Here is a 20,818-nt window from a genome sequence, read left to right on the forward strand (position 1 = left end):
GAATGTTCCAACTTTAAAGAGGGAAAGAAGTAACCAATTAAATGCTGTGAAAAGGACACTTAAAGAATTTTAAGAAGATAATTTTAAATGATATTATCAGAAGATCATGATTTTTTAAAAAATGAATATAAAAAGACAATTTTTGGTAGTTTGGCATCAGAAGGAAACTTTTTAAAAAAGAATTTAAAAAGATAATCTAAAAGTGGCAATGTCAGAAAGAGACCATATTTTTAAATGAGATTTTAAAGACAATTTTAAGTGTTGTTTTTAAATAAAAACACTTTAAAAGATGAATTTTTTAAAAGACAGTTTCTAAGTGGTTCCTGGACAGCTTTTAGTTTCAGCCACTGAAATTCAGTTGCTCAAGAGCAGCTAGCTGCCTTACTGGTATAAGTTTGGAGCTTGAGATAAAGGCTTTGTTCTTCTGAATAGTCTAGAGATAAGGGTGGCACAGGTGCCCTATGTACCTGCTTCACACTTTCAGCCAACCCTCCCTTTGCCACCCTTCCCCTTTCTCTTCAGTTTTGACATTTGATAAGGACTTGATCTGTTCTGTGATGACATAAACATGAGTGTCCCTGTTCTGTGTAGATAGTTGAACTGACTACAGTTAGGATTGAGTAGAAGATGGCAAAACAGGAGAGCAGTGTGTTTCTATTGTCCCAGGTGGTGTCCAGACCCTCATGGAAGCTGCACTGGTGGGACTGGCTTATCCCTGGGAGGGAAGGATGGGGTGGGAGAGTTCCATGGCAAAGGGGTAGGGAACTCTTAGATCTCTGGGATGTTCTTGTGCCCAGAGATGGCACTGTTGTGTTGGCTGTTTGTCTCTGGGAGCAGGCAGATAGCACTGCTAGAGGGGGGCTGTCATCATAACCACGCTATGTTCATTTTCCCTGGGAACGAACAGTTGGAGCATGGCACCCGAAAGGGAGACCTGTTTGTACATACAGTCTTGGTTACCTAGCAACTAGGGGACCTTCACACACACACACACACACACACACACACACACACACACACACACACACACACACACGAGAAAGGATTTTTTAAAAACAGTCTAGTCCCTAGAAAGTGTCTGTCATGGATATATGATACATCCAAAGACAAAATCCAGTTTGGCCACTTTTCCTAAATTCACTCACTTTTTTTTGCCCCCTATCAGAGAGTAGCCATGGCAGATATGGTACATGTGATACTTCTCTTAATAGGCTGCCCACTCCTATTCCAATACTGTCTACTCCCCCCTCCCCCCAATCACCAAAGGAAAAGCTCATTTGATAGTTTCTATACTCTAAGGGATGGTGAAGGGTCTCTTCCATTCTCATGAATGCATTAAGACTGTGGGAACCAATGCAGGCCAATAGCTCTTCTGCAACATATTCTTATTGCAAGGATTGTTAACTTAACCTTCTTGGGGGCAATGCCTTCTTTGGTGGTCTGGTGAAGACTGTGGATCCTTTTTCAGAATAGTATTTTTAAAATGCATAAAATAAAATGATTACAGAGGAAACCAATAATATTGAAATACAAAAACCTTTAGAAAAAAAATCTATGGACTAGAGGTTAAGAATCTATCTAGAAGAGTTTTCAGGGGGCATGAAAGGTTAAGTGATTTGCCCATAATCATATAGCCTATATGTGTCAGCAATGGGATTTGAACCTGGCTCTTCCTGATTCCACAGCTGGTTCTCCCTTCACTATGACTAAATATGTGTATGTGTGTGTGTGTGTGTGTGTGGTGTGTGTGTGTGTGTGCCCATCTGCATGTATATAGCTCTACACATACATCAAGATGAGATAAGCCTTCATCTCAAACTCCACACTTAGAGTGTCATGGCATATGAGTATATGTATGGGGTGCTCCAGGAGAACTGGTATCTGTAGTGTCAGGGCTTGCTGAGCCCTTTTCAGGGCTGTTCACCCACCTTTGGTGTCCACCTGATTCACCCAGCTATCACCTGGGGCTCCAAGAACATGTGCAGCAGCCACACTCTGGTAAACCACCTTAGTAGATGTACTAAACCAGGTTGAGGGTAACTGAGGGCCCTGAAACTCATACCCCAAGCATGTGAAGACTTCCCGTGGTAGAATGAGTGGATAAGAACAGTTTGTTCCAACAACCATGAAAGTGCCTGAAGTAGGCACTGTGGAGTGCTTAGAGCTAGGCATTAAATACGCCAAGGTCATCCACTGCATCCTGGGCCATTGCCAGTTGTCTTGACTTTTGTCATGTTGCTGGACTTCGGTGACTCTGGAAGAGAGAGTGAGGCTGGTGACTTTGTGCAACTCTGCTTCACTTAAATCCAATTTATGCATGAATTGAACTACCACCCCATGATGTCATTGGTCCTCTTTGAAAACAAAGAATGAACAACCGCATGCATGTATGCATGCATTCATACATTGAAGTGTGACATAGATATATTAGAAAATCAACAGTGTAGCACTAGGCCAATCATATATACCTGAAACAGTTTATCAGTCCACATACAAGTTGCCGAGCTTGTATTTTTCCTTCCTTCCTTGTATTTGTCCTTCACTCAAGGAGGTGGCACTGATAACAACATGGATGAAATTCGCAACCCTGTGCACTTAACCTGGCTGAGAGTCTGCCTACAGAGTGTAGGTGGGTGATTATTTCAATGGTGACCTTGGAGTTACAGAAAGAGTTAGGTCTGGAGCAAAGGAAACCCAGCCTATTGGAACCAAACCAAAACTGAGCTGAGCTGGGTTGGGTCCACAAAGTGAACATGAAACTCTATCCTTGTTGCTAGTGGGAGGTCAGGGTCCTAGTGCAAATGGGAAAGATTTGGTGCTTTTCTTTTCTTTCTTTCTTTTTTTTTTTAAATTACTATTTGATTCTTTTGAAAAGGTCCTAAGTGGAGCCTGTCCTGTGTTGTGTTTTTCAGGTGGAGGATGCTATGCTGATGTTTGATAAAACCACCAACAGGCACAGAGGTAAGAAGCCTAAGGCTGAAAGGTTCTTTACTCAATTTTCTCTCATGTGTCATGGCTTCCAAAGAACCTCATCAAGCCCCACAAACAAAAAGTAATTTAATTATTCTTCCATCAAGGTGATGTGGACAGCCAGCTCCTGGTTATTTGTGTAAATGGGTGAGAACAAGGCATAAATGATCCCAAACATTGGTGTATACAAAAATCCTGCTTATTTGGCTTTGGAAGGTGCTGTAAGATGATTTTGGCCTGGTGGATTTTAGTTCCTTATTACTGCTTGCTTAGTCTTATGTTCACATGAATTTATGAGGTTGAACCCTGGAAATGTGCTGAGTTGTGAAATAAGGGCAGCGTTGGAATTGCTATGGGTAATCCCTGTGTGGGTCAGATGCTTATACTGCCTTACTGGAGGGAGAGAGACAGACAGACAATGATGACATGTGCAGAACCTTGTACCCTGCCCCTGCCATTCTCAGAATGTACAGTGACATTTCATGGATGTCATTATCTGGATCCATTCTCCCTTGTATCCCGTCCCCTCCACCCCTACCCCCTTGTACCCTTCAGCCCCTTCCTCTGGAAGAAACGTAAGTGATTTAGAGTAAAGAAAATTGGCACAGTGCTGACTTCGTGGAGATTAAGGACCCACAAGTGAACAAATTTGATTTAACAATATTCCTCCATCCCCCACAACCTCAAGTCTAAGATTTCTGGGGCAGTTTTCTGCTCTATTAATAAATTGGGGCAGGGGGAACTACAGGGTTGGAATCAATAGTAAAACGTTCCGTATTGGTTGTGTTAACAAGGAGAAACAGAGAAAAGAGCAGCATTTCTTTTCCACTGCCAAGTTTGCATCTCAGGGTGTTTGGGTTGTTTTTTTTTAATTTGTTTTTGTTTTTATTTTTGGTTTGTTTGTTTCTGTTTTTGTGTTTTGCTGATTATATTACTTCTGTTACCCTAGTTAGAATCAGTTACCCTTCTTTAAATTGAGGACGGCTGATAACATCCCTTTTAGCCCTAAATTTGTGATCCTATAACCTATAGGTTGTATGACTCTGAACAAGTCAATTCCTCTGGACTCAGTTTCTTCACCTGTAAAATGAACTAGAGAAGAAATGGCAAGCCACCCCAGTATCTCTGCCAAGAAAGCCCCAGATGGAGTCATGGAGTGTCAGACAGGACTGAAAAACAGCTAAACAATAACAGAAACAAAATCCAATCCAATCCTTCACCACAGAAAAGCGATGTCAAAATGGGGGGGAGGGGTGTGAAAGAGAAAAAGATAATTTCTCATTTGATGTGTCTGATAATCTCTCTCCTTAACCTCATCTCACAAGGTTCTCTAAACAAGCACTAGGATTTAAAATATAAAATAATAAAATAGTGTGGGGAGGCAGTATTTGGGGGTCACAGGAGAAGAGTCAGAGTATGAATGAGAGACAGGCATTTTTCTTTAGAATGTGATCATCCATATGGATTGGTAAAACTACACCCTACAAACTATGGCCCCTGATAATTTTCATAGGTCCTTCGAGCTAAGAATGGTTTTTATGTTTTTCAATAAAATTTTATTGTATTTAAAATATTAAAAGTCATTCTTAGGTTAAAAAAGAAAAGCAGCAATGTTAAAAGTAGATAGTGAGGCTGGATTAGGCCCACAAGCAGTACTTTCCAACCCATGATAAGGCAAGGATTCTTAACCTGTTTTGTGTTATGGTCCTTTTTGTCAAAATTGTCATTTTTTCCCATTTAAACTTTGAGATGCCCTAAAATCTGTCCACAGACCCCCTGAAGGTCCATGGTTCTCCAGGTTAAGAAGCCCTAAGATGCTTGAAGGCATCTAACTTCAGTCCTGCATAGGTAGTACCTCACCTAGCAGGATGTACTGCCAAAATTTGAACTATCTTTGATGTTAGTTGTGATATAACTAGGTTTTGGTTTTTATTAAAGCACCTAGAGAGGCAATATGGCATAGTGGGAAGAATGCTAGACTTGGAGACAGGAAGACCTGGAGACAGGAAGACCTGGGTCTGAATCCTGCCCCTATCTGAATCCTGCATAACCACAGGCAAATCACCCCTTCTGGTTCTTGCCCAACTCCCTAGGACTTCTAAGCTCAGGGGGTTATGATCTATGTCAGTTGCAGGCATTCCTATACTAGGGGTTCCTCAGGCCCATAGAATTAAAGTTTTCACATATTGCTGGTTACCTTCATGAAGCGACTAGGGAGTATAGTGAGTAGAGTCCTAGGCCTGGAGTCAAAGAGACCTGGGTTCAAATCTAGTCTCACATTTAGTAGCTATGTGAACCTGGCCAGGTCACTGAACTGCTATTTACCTCACTGACCTCAACTATAAAAAGAGGATAATAATAACACCTATCATAAAGCGCTTGGCAAAGTACTTGGCACATGCAGGTGCTATATAAAAATGCTTATTCCTTCTCCCCCCTTCTTGATATTGTGAGACATTGAGGAGGAACCCTGCTTTTACTCTCATCCTACCATTAGTCCCCACAGTTTCATATTCCTGTATTCAATTCAGCAAAGAATGCATCCAGTGGCTACCATGTGCAAAGTGCTAGGGAGCAAACAAACAAACAAAAAATCCAAAATCCAAAACCCACAGTTCTTATCCACAAGGAGATTACATTCTTTTAGGGGAATACAAGGTGGCCTTGGGGTTCTGGGACTGGATGCAGTGAGATGGCATAGCTCCAGAGGTTTGCAGTGACCACTTGCCTAATACTGGCAGATTGGAACAGGACAGTGAGTGTCGAGAAACCCCCAAAGGCTCTGCCCATCCTCCTTGCCACCCCCTTCCTCCAGCCCCCTTGGCTCCCCGTAACTCCCAGAGCCCTTTTAGTTTCCTTCCTGTGTGGGTGAGAACATTTAGCCCAAGCCACCCAAACCACTGGTGAAGATTTTGTCTTTGATCTGGCTGCTATGAACATGTTGTATGTCTATCGATGGGTCAAAGCATTTGCGGGCTTAAAAAAACAACGTAAAAGACCCCTCATACCCATCTAGAGAAAGGTGCCCACACACATTCAAGACTAATGCAGAGGTACTTTTGGCATCAGGTGATGAGAAGCATAGGAGAACAAACTTAGTCGAACATTGTCCTCCAGACTTTCTTCTTTCTCTGCTTTCCCCTGCTCTGCTCCCCTGACTCATCATTCCATTATCTTATCAAGCAAAATGAGAGGGAAACAGCCTCCTTGGCTAGAGCAGTCCCCAAGGTGAAGTGCTTTTTTCACTTGAGAAAAGAGAAAACAAGGAGATTAAATCAAGAAACCAGTCCTACCCTACTCCTCATAACCAGTACTGAATTTCTTATGTCATTTGCAGAGAACAGACCTAACAAAATATGGCAACATGAGAGACTGGTTCCCTAGAGGACTGTGGCTTCAAAAAATAGATAAGCAATAAATAATGGAGAGATAAAAATGCTTTGTAATTAGCACATTAATTGTATATGTATAAAGGAGCCACTGTAGTGGAAAGTATGCTGGGTTTGGAATGAGAGGACCTGAGTTCAAATCCAGGCTCTGCCACTCTCTACCTTGTGACCTTGGGCAAGTCACAACCTCTCTGAGTCCAGTTTCATCATTTATAAGGGTTGAGGTACCTCTAAGTTCCCTTCTGACTCTAAGTCTATGATCCTGTGATTATTGATCAATTTATAGACATTTTTTTCCCAGTGGAATGGGTTTTATCAGTTACTAAGAAGTACCTTGTCATAGGCTCATAGATGTAGAGATGAGAGAGAACTCAGAGCACCAACTGAGATAGGATTTCAAGCCAGATTCTGCCACACCATAGCTGTAGCCAATGCTCTTCCCATTGTAGTACCATACCACCTAACCCAAGATCTTCACTTCATAAATAAAGAAGCCAAAACCCTGTGACTTGAATTGCCCAGTCAGGTGATAAGTAGCAGAATTGAGATTTGAACTTAATGCTTTAAATCCAAGTCCACTGTACCACTGTCTTTTAAGGGGGAAGTGTAAGAGGCTTCGTTGTTGTTGTTGTTGTTCAGTTGTGTCTTACTCTTTGTGACCCCATTTGGGGGCCTCTTGGCAAAGATTCTGGGGTAGTTTGCCATTTCCTTCTCCAGCTCATTTTACAGATGAGGAAACTGAGGCAAACAGGGTTAAGTGACTTGCCTAGGGTCACATAGCTAGGAAATATCTGAGGCCAGATTTGAATTCATGAAGATGAGTCTTTCCAAGCCCCAGTGCTCAATGCACTGCACCACCTAGCTACTGTGAAGTGTAAGAAGACCCAGGTTCAAATTCCAGCTCTACTACTCTTGCTACCTAGACAAGATATTTAACTCATTTGTGAAATGAGATGTGGGGATTTGGGGGGTGGTAGTGGTGGTAATTAGACCTAGACCATAGATTCATAGATGTTGATTTTAATTCTCAGTAGAGGTCAAATGGAGTCTGGATGATCACTTGTCATGGAGGTTGGGCATATTTATGTTGGACAAAATGACCACTAAGGTTCTGTCCAATTCTTCAGAATCTCTGATTCGTAAGATGGCCCCAATTATTGATTTCAACAAGTTGTTTTCATATGTTGCTTGAAAGATATTTCAAACGTTATAGATGGTTCTTTGATGTCATAGGAAGGGTAATTAAAATACTGAGCTTTGATTATTTTCTAGCCTATTTTCAACTAATTAGGGTATTGAAAAATTGAAGGTATTCATTTGGATACAATGAAGTTTGACATTTCCGGTCTTTAAACATTCAACTATTAATTCCTCTTGAAAATCTGCAGCTCTGTTCCTGGCTCAGCTAAGTGCCACCTCCTACTTAAGTAACCTTTCCTGATCACTGGAATCATTAGCACTTCTCCCTGGTCCCTCTTTTTTTTTTTTTACTTTTTTATAGACTTAATACGTTTTAAAATTTACTCATCTGGGTACCTCTTTTGTAAGCTATCTGACGACAGAAACTTTTCAGATTCAGCTTGGTGTCCTCAGAAGCCAGGATACTACCTGGCACAAGGTAGGGACTCAATGAATGCTTATTATGGTTTTTTAAAAAAAGAAATCAAGGGAAAGCAATAGGAGAAAGATGGACAAGCTAGGGATGGTGAGAAGGCTGTCTTTGTGGTAGCATTGAAGGTAAGAGTAGAGTCTGCTGACTAAAGTCTGAATCAGGGAGACATAAACCATAAAATTTGAAAGCCTAGGAAAGGCATAATACAAACTCTTCAACTTACAGATGAAGAGACTGAAACCCTAGTGGCCAAGTGATTTGTTCTTACACAATGAACCAATAAGTACTTGGTTGATTAGTAGATCTAAAACTTAGACTTCTCATCCTTTAGGACTTGAGTTGAGCTTGCCCATCTTCCAGCCATTTACCTGCCTTCTCAACGAAGCCGGCATCTGGTGAGGGAACCTCTGTGTCTTGGAGCCATTCAGTTACTATGAGAAAATGGTGGTGACGGTGAGGATGACAGGACTGTTTCCAGGCATTTAAAAAAATCATAGACCCATTTCTTCATGTCATCGCTGGCCACTTTCAATAGCAGCACTTTCTTCTGCATAATAATATGTGCCCTTTTTTACGTATAGGAAAACTGAGGCACAACACTGTAGAATGAATGCCTTGTGCCCATATACCCAGCCTAGTGAGTGGCAGGACTGGATTTAGAAATTGAGGCCTTTGTTGGCTTTGCCTCTCCTCACTCCAGGGCTTTCTGAGAGATCATCTGTGCTAAGAGAGAGGGAAAACAGCTTTCAATTTTTTTTTTTTTGGTGGAGTCATTGAGTTTACTCTTGAAAAGTTGATAGAGGCGATCGGAAAACTATTGGGCTGATCTTCAGAGGATTTAATCATTAAGAGAAAAAAAAAGTCTGTTGAGTTACCTTGCAAACTTCAGATAAAATCTTGACTTGGGCATTAGGTATTGATCCCAGAGTAGGGAGGGGGAAGAGAGAGGAGACTTTCCAAGGTGTTGTCCTTCTGACTGGGTTATATAAGAGGGTTTTAGGAGGCCAGCCATTTGCTGGCTGGCTCAGCATTAGCCGGAGAGTGCTTGGAGAATAAGGTGGAAGCATTTCTTCCACCTGAGGTAGGTTAGGCCTTTCTCACCCTCTGCTGTGTGCCCCCCCCCCAGCTTTCATGACAGTAGGCTTTTGACTTGTGAAAGGGGGAGGCTTTTTGGAGAAGTTTATGGTGCCAGCCCCTCTACCTTTCAAAAATGACTTCTAAAGAAGAGAGCAATAATCCCAATGGGATTGGTCTTGGTTACAAGGAAATGGTACTGCCAATGTCCCCAACCTCTAACACTAGAAGCTGTCCCCTGATCCCTGAAGCAGCTGGGTCCCTGTCTCTTGGGAAGGGAAGCTGAATGGTTTGAAGCCCAACCAACAACTAGGCTGGTGTATTTAAAGTATATGGGGTAGGAGGCTGGCAGAGGGCAGCTGGGGAGGGATTGGTTTCTAGCTGAGTACAGAAAAGGAGTTTTGATCACCAGGGCCCTCACTCTCCTCCCTGGATCTCCCATTACCCAGCTGGTCTGTTTACTTCAAAACAGTGCCAAGAGCAATGGAACAGTATATGCTGAGAGAAAAATAAAGACTCAAGTGATAGACAACTCATTTCCCAACTGTTACCAATCACTTATTAAATGTAATGCTAGTGATTTTTTGAGGAGTTAACAACCCTACAGATGGTTCCCCCTGCCTAGGGTAGCATTGGCCAGGGGAAGGGAAGGTTTGTCACACATGAACTGGGGATATTTCATCTCAGAGAGTAGCATGGACAAGCTGCCTAGGTGGCTTGGATACTGCTCGGAAGGAACTCCACTTTGTCTCTTACTGCATGACGGAGCCATGGAAGATGAGGTTGTTGATGCAGTCAAGGAACCAGACCAAGTTGTGATCTCTCATCTGTGACTCCTTGCCCCTAATGAATTGTTAAGTGGCCCTCTCTGGTCCCTTCCTTTCTTTTTTAGCATTTGCCCTTTCCCTGAATTTCTATAGGTCCTTTGTTCAGCCTACTCCTGCAGTATCAGATCCATCAACAACCTTCCTAAAAATACCACACGCAGAATGTGCTCTGGCCGGGGCACAGTGCAGGGGGGACAATTGCCTTAGTCCTGTATGCTATGCCAGCCTTTTTTGCAGCCTGAGATTGCATCAGCCTTCTTGAGTGCCGTAACATACTGTTAACCCATTGAGCTAGAAATCCCAGATGTTTATCTAAAAAAAATTACCGTCTAGCTATGCCTTCCCAATCTTGTCTCTGTAAAGTTGATTTTTTAAACTTAAATATAAAATTAACAACCTCTGTCTTCTTTCAAAGTTCAGTCAAAAACCATCTCTTAGATGTTAGTGTCTCTCCGTATTGTTGTGTATTTGTATATATTTTATATATAAGAACAGTAGCATGTCATGGTGGAAATAGAGCTGGCCTCAGAGCCAGGAAGACCCAGGTTGGAGTCCTGCTTCTGACACATATTGACTGGGTGACCCTGGGCAAGTCACTTAAATCTCTGTGGTGGAAGCAACTCTTTAAAATTATAAGTTGCAGAGAAGGTGCTGACTTGCATTGGTAGACAAAGTTTCTTCATTGAAAGTTCCCCGGCCCTGGATTCAGGAGGACCTGAGTTCAAATCCGGCCTCAGACACATAACACTTACTAGCTGTGTGACCCCGGGCAAGTCACTTAACTCCATTGCCTAGAAGAAAAAAAAAAGAAAGTTCCCTGTCCTAATAAAATTCCAGGTCTGGTTCAGATTTCCTGCCCCTATATGTAGTATGTACTTATCTATGTACATTATCTTTCCATTAAGGCAGGAACTGGTGATTATTTATTTGGGGGAGAGGGGGCTTCATATTCCTAATGCCTAGCACAGTGTGCAGCATTTAGTAGGCACTAATGGGAGAGAAAATGACTGTCTTATGGGGGTGGTAGGAGGAACAGTAAGTGATACAAGTCTTTACTTGAGAAAATTCTTGAGAATACACATCAGGGACAATGTCTGGATCGTTGATTTGTTCCACGAAATACTGAGTGCCTACTAAATGCAGGCTGCTGTTGGAAACATAAAAAATGATGAATAAAATCTGTTCCTTGCCCTCAGGAAGTTTACGGTCAAGACTGATATGTCACAGTCACACATGGACCTCATATTGCACACCTTTGGGAAATCTTAACACAGGCCCAGAGCTTCCCAGAAACATTCCCAGCGGAATTGCTGGACACAGTGACCTAAACCAAGAGAGGGATGTAATGATGTAAGTGCCAGAAAGTCCTGTATGCTTCAGCTCATCTATTGGCTGCTATTTTCATCATGTCACAACCCTACCTGCGCACCCCTATGAATCTCTATTGTTATTGAGTCACTTTGGTCCTTTCTGACTCTTTGTGACCCCATTTAGGATTGTCTTGGCAGAGATACTGGAGTGGTTGGTTGTTTCCTTCTCCAGCTCATTTGACAGATGTGGAAACTGAGGCAAACAGGGTTAAGTGACTTGCCCAGGGTCACACAGCTAGGAAGTGTTAAGTGTTTGGTATGAGGCCAGATTTGAACTCAGGTCTTCCTGACTTCAGGGCCCACTGTGCCACCTAGCTGCCCCTGAGCCTCTATTTCCTCATTTGTTAAATGTGAGAGTTAGACTAACTGACCTCAGAGCTTTCTTCCTGATCTGAATCATTGATCTTTTGACAGTCTCCAAGGAGGCCCAATCCACTGCTTCCCAGGGGATCCCGTTCCCCTTTTGGATAGCTCTAATTGTTAGGGAGTTTTTCTTTATGTCAAAGCCCAGGTCTGGAGCCTTGTTAACTTTTACACTCTCTCTTTCTCTCTCTCTCTCTCTCTCTCTCTCTCTCTCTCTCTCTCTCTCTCTCTCTCTCTCTCTCTCTCTCTCTCTCTGTGTGTGTGTGTGTGTGTGTGTGTTGTGTGTGTGTGTGTGTTTTCTCCCTAGCTGTGCCCTCTGGGGCAGAGCAGAAAAAGTCTAGTCCCTTTTCCAACTGACAGCTTTTTAAGTACTTTAAGATAGCTTTCATGCCTCTTCCCTCCACATTTTCTCCAGGTTAAATGGGCCTAGTTTCTTCAGCTAATTCTTATACGGCACTTAAAGTCAAGGCCCTTCACTACCCTAGTTACTCTTCTAATACGAGATGCATTCTTCCAGTGGGGTTCTTGATTTTCATTTCCCACCAATATTATTATCATCATCATCATCGTCATCAATCATATCGATAATAATATTGCCAGCATTTATATCGCCAATATCTCTTTTTGTCCTACCAACAACCCTGGAAGGGAGGAGCTAATATTGTTATTTTAATTTTACAAATGAGGAAACTGAGGCAGAGGTGAAGTAACTTACCTAGGGTCAGAGATCTAGTAAGTGTCTTGAGGTTAGATTGGATATTGGAGGAAAAATCAGTGAAATCCTGGAAATTTTGAAACCTTTTTTGAAAGCTTGGCTATTGTGATTTCCCCAGGGCTCCTTAAGGACCTGTTGCTTTGGCCTTAGATGCCAGACTCGGAAAACAGGGAGAGGTTTTTTGTTGTTGTTCAGTGGTGTCCAACTCTTCGTGACCGTTTGTAGGATTTTCTTGGCAAAGATACTGGAGTGGTTTGCCAGTTCCTTCTCCAGCTCATTTTACAGATGAGGAAACTGAGGCAAGCAGGATTAAGTGACTTGCCCAGGGTCACACAGCTAGTAAGTGTCCAAGGCCAGATTTGAACTCAGGTCTTCTTGACTCCAGGCCTGGCACTCTAGCCATAGCACCACCTAGCTTCTGCCAACAACAACAACAATAATCCTTTGGCTGTTTGTGCCTGAAGAGCCCAAAGTGCTTTGTGCTTAGAAATTTATACTCAGAACTATCAAGATTATGTTATGCCTGTTTTAAAAAATGGAAAGCCAAGGTTCAAAAAAGTTAAGTGACTTGTTCAAGGTCACACAGCAAATCAACAGAAAATCCCTGTAAAGAATCTAGCTCCCTTCATGACAGACTGTGCTCTCTGGAATTCCCTTTGGTGTCTGGAAAGGATGCATAATGAAAGGGATTAGAGCAGGGGTTCTAAACTTGAGGTCCCTGAATTTGTTTAAAAAAATTCTGATGACAATTTTCATATTATTGGTTTCCTTTCAATACTATATGTTTTGTTTTGGCATTTAAAAACATTATTCTGAGACTTGGCCTGTAAAAGGTGGTGGTGGTGGTGGTGGTTGTTTATCCCACGGGCCGAAGGAGACCATGACTCACAAAAGGTTAACAGCCTGGATTGGGGGCTGTGGCCCTAAAGTTGTGTTTGTGTAGGGTGTTGTGTTACTGAAAAAGCTGAATTGTCTTGGATTCCCTTTGAAAACGTGGATTGCATCTCAATACCTAAAGGCAGTTGTTCTAAGTGTGAGGTAGAAAGCCATTCACATAATCACTTTATTTATTAAAGGCAGAAGTGATGGAGCCCAGATGGTTTTTCAGGAGCTATGACCAAAGATAATGCTTTTCTAAGGAGTAAAAATAGCCTATAACGTCCTGAATGCCTGCCAAGCCTTCCCTTTTGAAACTGACCTCTGAAGGCAAGACTGACATTTTTATATACTCCATATAAAAATGATTAAGAATCTCTCTGCAATTATTTGTTTATAGTTGCCTGGTTCCAGTGAGCAAGAGAAATGTATGAAACAGATAGGGTTGTTTGGTGAGGCAGCTAGGTGGCTCAGTGAATAGAGTGCTGGGCCTTGAGGTAAGAAGACCTGAGTTCAAATCTGGCCTCAGACGCGATACTGGTGGTGTGACCCTGGGCATGTCACTTAACCTCTGTATGCCTTCTTCTGCTGGAGAAGGAAATGGCAAATCCCTCCAGTATCTTTGCCAAGAAAATCCCATGGACAGTATTGGTGGAATATGGTCCATGGGGTCATGAAGAGTGCCATTGCCATGGACACAGCTGAACAGCAACCACAAAAGCATTGCTTGTTTTTTTTAAATTCTCTCCCCAATTGAACAAAACCCAAATAAAAATGAACAAGCCTAGGCTGGTAGGTTGGAGCTACCAGAGATTTTATGTACATGGTCTTAACAGTCAAGTGTTATACATTGACTCTCTTTACCTGTAGAAAAAGGCAAGAGCTGTCCACCTGCATATGTGACTGAATAGGATAAAGGAAGAAACATGATTCTCTCCACCTTGCCCTCTCCTTCCTCCCATTCTCTCCGTCTGTCTCTCCTTCCCTTCCTTGTTATTGTTACATTTTGTTTTGACACTACAGGTAACTTCCCAACAAATCCCTTACCAAAGCAAAATCCCTAAAACAATAGTTAGCTTAATAATTTTTAAAAATTTTATTTATTTTTTTTTAGTTTTCAACATTCACTTCCATAAACTTTTTAATTCCAAATTTTCTCCCCATCTCTCCCTCCCCCCACCCCAAGACGGTGTGCAGTTTGATATAGGCTCTACACATACATTCATATTGAACCTATTTTCACTTTAGTCACATTGTAAAGAAGAATTAGAACCAATGAGAGAAACAATGAGAAAGAAGAAACCAAAAAAAAGGGGGAAAAGTGAGCAAATAATATGCTTTGATCTGCATTCAGACTCCATAGCTCTTTTTCTGGATGCAGGCAGAATTTTCCATCATGAGTCCTTTGGAGTTGTTTTGGGTTCTTGCATTGCTAAGAGATGAGGCTATGAAAGTTAGTCATGGCACATTGTGGCTATTACTATGTACAATTCTCTTGGTTCTGCTCACTTCACTCAGCATCAGTTCATATAAGTCTTTTCATGTTTTTATGAAGTCTACCTTCTCACCATTTCTTACAGCACAGTAGTATTCCATTACATTCATATACCACAACTTGTTCAGCTATTCCTCAACTGATGAGCATCCCCTCAATTTCTAATTCTTTGCCACCACAAAAAGAGCTGCTATAAATATTTTTGTACACATGAGGCCTTTTCCCATTTGTATGATATCTTTGGGTTACAGACCTAGAAGTGGTATTGCTGAGTCAAAGAGTATGCACATTTTTATAGCCCTTTGTACATGGTTCCAAATTGCTTTCCAGAATGGTTGGATCAGTTCACAACTCCAGCAACAATACATCAGTGTTCCAATTTTCCCACATCTTCTCTAGCATTCATTGTTTTCCTGTTTTGTCATGTTTAGCTTAATAATTTTTAACAGAAAAAGAGAGATGTACTACCTGTGACAGAGTACTAACACTGATCACTGTAGTTGTAGAGATCTTGGATTCACCAGGTTGACTTTATTTACAAAGCTACCACCGTTGTATATGTCTCTCTTTTGTTTATTCAGTCTTTGCTTTGTTATCACTTCCTTTAAGGTTTTACTTAATGCTTCATAGTTATCATTCTTTATGGTGTAAAAGGATTTGTTCTGTAAAACTTGGAATTTGTTCTGTGAAGTGTGAATTCAGTCAAAGGGCCAAACTTGAGGGCATAGAAGCCACAGATTCCCCACCCCTTCACCAGACCATCTCCCAAATATCAAGTACATGGCTTATTTCCATTTTTTTTTATCCTTTTACATAATGTTCCTCTGACTCTTTTTGTACCTAGAGGTCATTTGTTGCTGTCAGTGTCCTTTGGACATAGTCCTCGTCATGGAACCTTTGGGTCAAAGTTTATGAACAATTTAGTAACTAAGAGATATGCTTTTAAAAGATAGTAATTGCCTTTCTGTCAGATCTGGGAAAAGAGATGCTTATTTTAGGAAGAGTTGCTACTGTTATATCAGAACAGGTGTCTGAATCCTTCTATTAAACTGTAGAATAATGGCTACTGCTAAGACTTGTGCTTATGTGATTAGGAATCATCTTGTAAAATATTGGGCCTAATCTGAAACAAATCCTTTTTCCTTTAAATCCCAACTCAGTTAACACCTCTTCCATTTGGCTTTCTCTGACTCCTGCGCAACTAAAGGTCCTCAAGAAGATTGCCTGAGATCAGCCCTGCAGCTATTACTTCACATGTACAAGGAGGGAGTTGGCCTAGCCCTAAATCAACCTTAACCTACATTCCTGCTCTAAATCTATGATCTAGGAACCTTTAGAAAATAGGCAAAAAGAGCAGAAATACTCAGTTGACAAGTTTTTATCAAATATCTAATGTGTGAGACACTTTTTGGAAGAGGCTCATGACATGATCCCTGAATGCGAAAGAAATTTTTTAATTTTAAAAGGGATCATAGCAATGCTGGTGTGGTATCAGTTCAATTCAGTTCTAGAATTGATGCAACTCCTGGTTTTATTATTTATTTAATAAACAAGACACTCAGCTAGCCCTGGACATGCAAAGATAAAAAAATAAAGAACAGTCCTTCCCTTCAGGGAGCTGATGTATAAAGTATGTGTGGGTGTGTTCTAAAGCAGTGAATGTAAGGCCCCTGTTCATTACATTAGGTATACACCTGTCTTTCTGACCTTTTCATCTTTTTTTCTAGGGAGGTGTTTACCATAGTTTCTCAGCCTTCAGCCTCTAACTGCACAGCCCTCCTGAAGAATGGGTACAAATTGCTCCCACATGTCAGGCCTGTCTACTCTCAGAACTTTTGAGATAATACAAGAGAGAAGTGATATAAAAAGAGTTCCACCTTAGACCACGAATGTCCTGAGGCTCTCAGGCCATTTCATTTAAATTTGTCATTTTTTTTAAGGCAATCAGGGTTAAGTGACTTGCCCAGGGTCACACAGCTATTAAGTGTCAAGTGTTTGGGCTGAGGCCGGATTGGAACTCAGGTCCTCCTGACTTCAGGGCCAGTGCTCTATCCACTGTGCCACCTAGCTGCCCCTAAATTTGTCTTTTGACTAGACTTGGGATTTCATTGGGATAGGGAAGACTCCTTCCACCAATAGTGATCAATACCTGTTCTGTAACATAGAGTTGTAGATGGAGCATTGTCTGTCGTGTTTTATCTTCTAGCTAAATAAATACCATTAGACTTCTGGAGAAATTGGTGCAAACATGAGCTACCAAATGGCCAGTTAAAGAGAAAGGTTAAAGATGAAAGCAGTAGCTGAGCATGGTAAAGATGATGCTTGTATCCCAGCGTGGGCAACACAGATTCAAGGACTTCATTTCCTTAGCTCAGGAAAGCAAAGACCTGCTCTTTAATTTATTCTTCCAAGGCAAATTCCGAAGGCATTCATGGTAGCATTGTCATTGGAGAGGTTAATCAGCATGTTTGCCTGCATTCTGTTCCTTCACCTGCCTTTCTATTTAGAACTAGGATAATGCCAAGTAGACAAACTCCTTGGCAACAGGCATTTGGGGGAGGAGGAGTGGGAAGGGCCACTGGGAGAAAGAAGTGAGTCAACTTGAAAAGTCAGGGGACCCTAGAGCTCCTTGGGTGTGCTACATTTTCTTTAGTAGAAGAGTAAATCTGAAGCACATTCCCTGTTGAATAAAATCCTTGGCACCAGAAGGGTGGTGAATTAATTGATCTTTCTCCATCTCTCTGGGCCTTGCCTAAAGGAAACAGAAGAACGGGGCGGAGGGGGGGGGCGGGGCAGGGTAAGGAGGGGGAAGCAGATACTTCAGTGAACCAAAGATGGATTTATGCAGGAGAGGAACAATGGAGCTGTTGTTCAGCTCCCCTCCCCCTCCCTCTCCCCCCAGTGGTCCCAGCACTCTTCTCTGTGCTCCCTCTAAGTTTGAGGGTCTCTACAAGGGCAGAATGCAGATTCCTGAAAAGAAAGGAGTTCTTCAGTGTTTGGTGACTTAATCATAGCTCCTTGCATTCACAGAATCAGAGCCCTAGGAAGGGACCTAAGAGAGCATGTATGTGCTCCCAGGGTAACAATGGATTGAATCAGCTGCCTCATTGGTGAGCAGAGGCAGATTAAATAGGCAGAGGTGGGGGCTCTTGGGATCTCATTTCTTCCAAGACTCTCCACTGCAATAGAATCCAGAAGCGAGAGAAAATCAGAGAGCAGAACCTTAAAGGAAATAGCCTATTCAAATGCCACAAAAGTTTTTTTAAATTGAAAATGAGTTTTTTTTAAATCAGTGTTCAGCACTCTCTAGTCTGACTAATCAATCAGCAAGTATGTATTCGTCCCTACTTTGCCTAGCATTGTGCTATGTGTTATGAAATTATGAAGCCTACTTTGTCCTCCTCATTAGTAATGATTTCCCATGGCTATTTCCAGTGGCATTTTATTTTGCAATTCTCCAGTGTGCTTATCATATATTATTGTCTGTGATTGTATCTTATGCTTTGTTGTTGTTTTTCAGTCATGTTTGACTCCTCGTGAACTGTTTGGGGCTTTTTTGACAAAGATACTGGAGTGGTTTGCCATTTCCTTCTCTAGCTCATTTTACAGATAAGGAAACTGAGGCAAACAGGGTTAATTGGGGTTTTCTTGGCAAAGATACTGGAGTGGTTTGCCATTTCCTTCTGCAGCTCATTTAATAGATGATGAAAATGAGGCCAACAGGGTTAAGTGACTTGCTCAGGGTCACACAGCTAATGAGTATCTGAGATCAGATTTAAATTCAAGAAGATGAGTCTTCCTGATTCCAAGCCCAGTACTCTATCCACTGTGCCATTTAACTGCCCATCTTATCCTTTGCTTATCCTTTACTTCCTTGAGGAGGGAGGAAGGAAAGCACTTTGTATCTTACCCACTCATTAGCACGATGCTCTGTAGAAAGTAGGGGCTTAATAAATGTTTATTGTGTTGCACTGTATAGTATTGTATGAAGTTTAGGAAGAAGTATGAGATAATGGTTCCTGTTCACAAGGCCCTTTGCAATCTAGTTGGGAAGATGAGACAGAGAATCAGTAATAAACAAGACAGTTTCATATGTAATATGTTTATGTACAAAATAAAGTGCTAAATCATATAGTACAGAGAATGGGATCATTATGTGGCTAATTATGAAGAGTGTTTTGGTTTTTTTTCTTGTTTAACCTGGCCTGTGATTTTGTTGGTCGAAGTCGAACCAAGAAGCCTTGGGTTGAGAAACAGCTGAAGTGGTTAAATGACTTGCCCATGTTCACAGAGCCTAGTATGCATCAAAAGTGGAAATTGAACCCAGGGCTTCCTGATACCAAGGCTAGTGCTTTACTCCTATTCGGGTAGTTTGGTAATCAACTTTAATTTGCATTCATACTCTGCAAATGACCTGGGAGCATTGCTCCTAGGACACTAAAGATGCTGCTGGATGGGAAGGAGAATGTGAATTCCAAACTTAAGCAACCTCTAATACTTACCTTGAGTTGGGGGAGGGATGTTTTCATCTGGCAACAATTTTAATTAGAACAGGAGAATTGGGCATTAGTCAGAAGCATAGGTCTGATGAGTTTTGCTTTTTTGAGGCTGGAGATGGACAGCTTTTTATGGTACAGTGGCAAGAACATTGACTTTGGGGCCAGAGCCATGGGTTCAAATCTTGATGCTCCTACTTTTTGTATGAACCTGGACAATTCACTTAATCTCTCTTGGCCTTGGTTTCCTTTGCTGTAAGATCACAGGATTGAACTAAATTACCATGAAGTTTCCTTGTAGTTCTTCAGCTTTGATCAGGGCTTCCTAATGAATGCAAAGAAAGTATCAGGGTTAAGGGATAGGTGAAGGAGATCTACCTAAGGAAAAGGAAGATAATTCCACAAGTAATATATAAGAAGAATCTTACTCATTTTAAGAGCTTCACAGCTCTGTACTCCTCTCCCCTCCTGCTGTAGAAAGGCAGAGACAGAGAAGGGAGAGAGAGACACACAGAAGAGAAACAGAGACAAAAAAAACAGAGATGGGAGGAGGAGAAAAGAGAGACAGAGAATGGAAGATAGAGAAGAGGGAGAGACAGAGAGAGGAAAAAGATGGACAGAGAGACACAGTGAGGAAGGGAGACAGAGAAAGGAAGACAGGGAGGAAGGGGGAGAGAAAGAGACAGAGACAGAGAATGGAAGAGAGAGAAGAGGGAGAAAGAGACAAAGACAGAGAAAGGAAAACAGGGACAGAAGATGGACAGAGAGACACAATGAGGAAGGAAAACAGAAGAAAGGAGACAGAGAGAAGGGAGAGGGAGACGGGGAGAGAGAGAGAGAGAGAGAGAGAGAGAGAGAGAGAGAGAGAGAGAGAGAGAGAGAGAGAGAGAGAGAACGAGAACACATGAACATGGTAAGATTACTTTGAACCTCAAAAGCTGCCAAATGCAGTTCTTAGCTCCCTTTTGTTACTGGAGAAACCCTTTCAGGTTGAGACACTATTTGCCAAGTTCAGTCCTAGAGTGAGTTTTTTGTAGCTCACCAAATGAAGTCAGAGTTCATAATGGCAACACCTACAGACCTGAAGGTGTAACAAGACTAGTGAGCACAGCAGGAATGAATAATGACAGCACTACCACAGGTACACTTTTTTTCCCCCTACAATACTCTGGTTCATTTGGAAAACTCATCAGTGTTTCAAAATAACTGGCCTAAGACTGTTAAAATGATGGAGGTTATGCCTTTGAGCACTTCCTGTGATTGGATATTTCTTTCTCCCTTGTCCCTCCCCCACCACTGAAGAGTTTCACAGTGGAGGGGGCTTCACTCCTTCCTTCTTGGGCATTTTTAGCTTTTCAGCACTGTGGGCCACCCTAGCCCATCTGTACTCAGTCTCCATTGCCTTCTCATTGATTGTCACAAATAAAGGTCTGGGTCAAATGCCAATGACTCATGGGTCTCCCTTCCCCTCCCGTGAAGTTGACATCATCTTTTCTGTGCACAGAATAGATGCCACGGCCATAATAACTCCAGCATTCAGTGTCTCTTGCCACCAGTATGCATGTCCCTTCAGATATTGCTGTGTGCTCATGGAAAGCATATAGGAAATACTTTTTTACTACAAGGTTACC

General features: G+C 41.8%; 1 protein-coding gene across 9 annotated transcripts in view; it reads left to right on the top strand.

Annotated features, from left to right (window-relative positions):
• Nucleotides 1-20,818, top strand: part of MSI2 (musashi RNA binding protein 2) — a 539,650-nt gene that overhangs the window by 336,536 nt on the left and 182,296 nt on the right. For all 9 annotated transcript variants that reach the window (XM_020991908.2, XM_020991907.2, XM_020991911.2 and 6 more), the window contains exon 7: nucleotides 2,913-2,961. In XM_020991908.2, coding sequence (XP_020847567.1) covers nucleotides 2,913-2,961 — 49 coding nt within the window. The remainder of the gene's footprint in view (nucleotides 1-2,912; nucleotides 2,962-20,818) is intronic.

Source organism: Phascolarctos cinereus, unplaced genomic scaffold (assembly GCF_003287225.1).
Source record: "Phascolarctos cinereus isolate Bilbo 61053 unplaced genomic scaffold, phaCin_HiC Scaffold_5;HRSCAF=322, whole genome shotgun sequence".
Lineage (NCBI taxonomy): Eukaryota > Metazoa > Chordata > Mammalia > Diprotodontia > Phascolarctidae > Phascolarctos > Phascolarctos cinereus.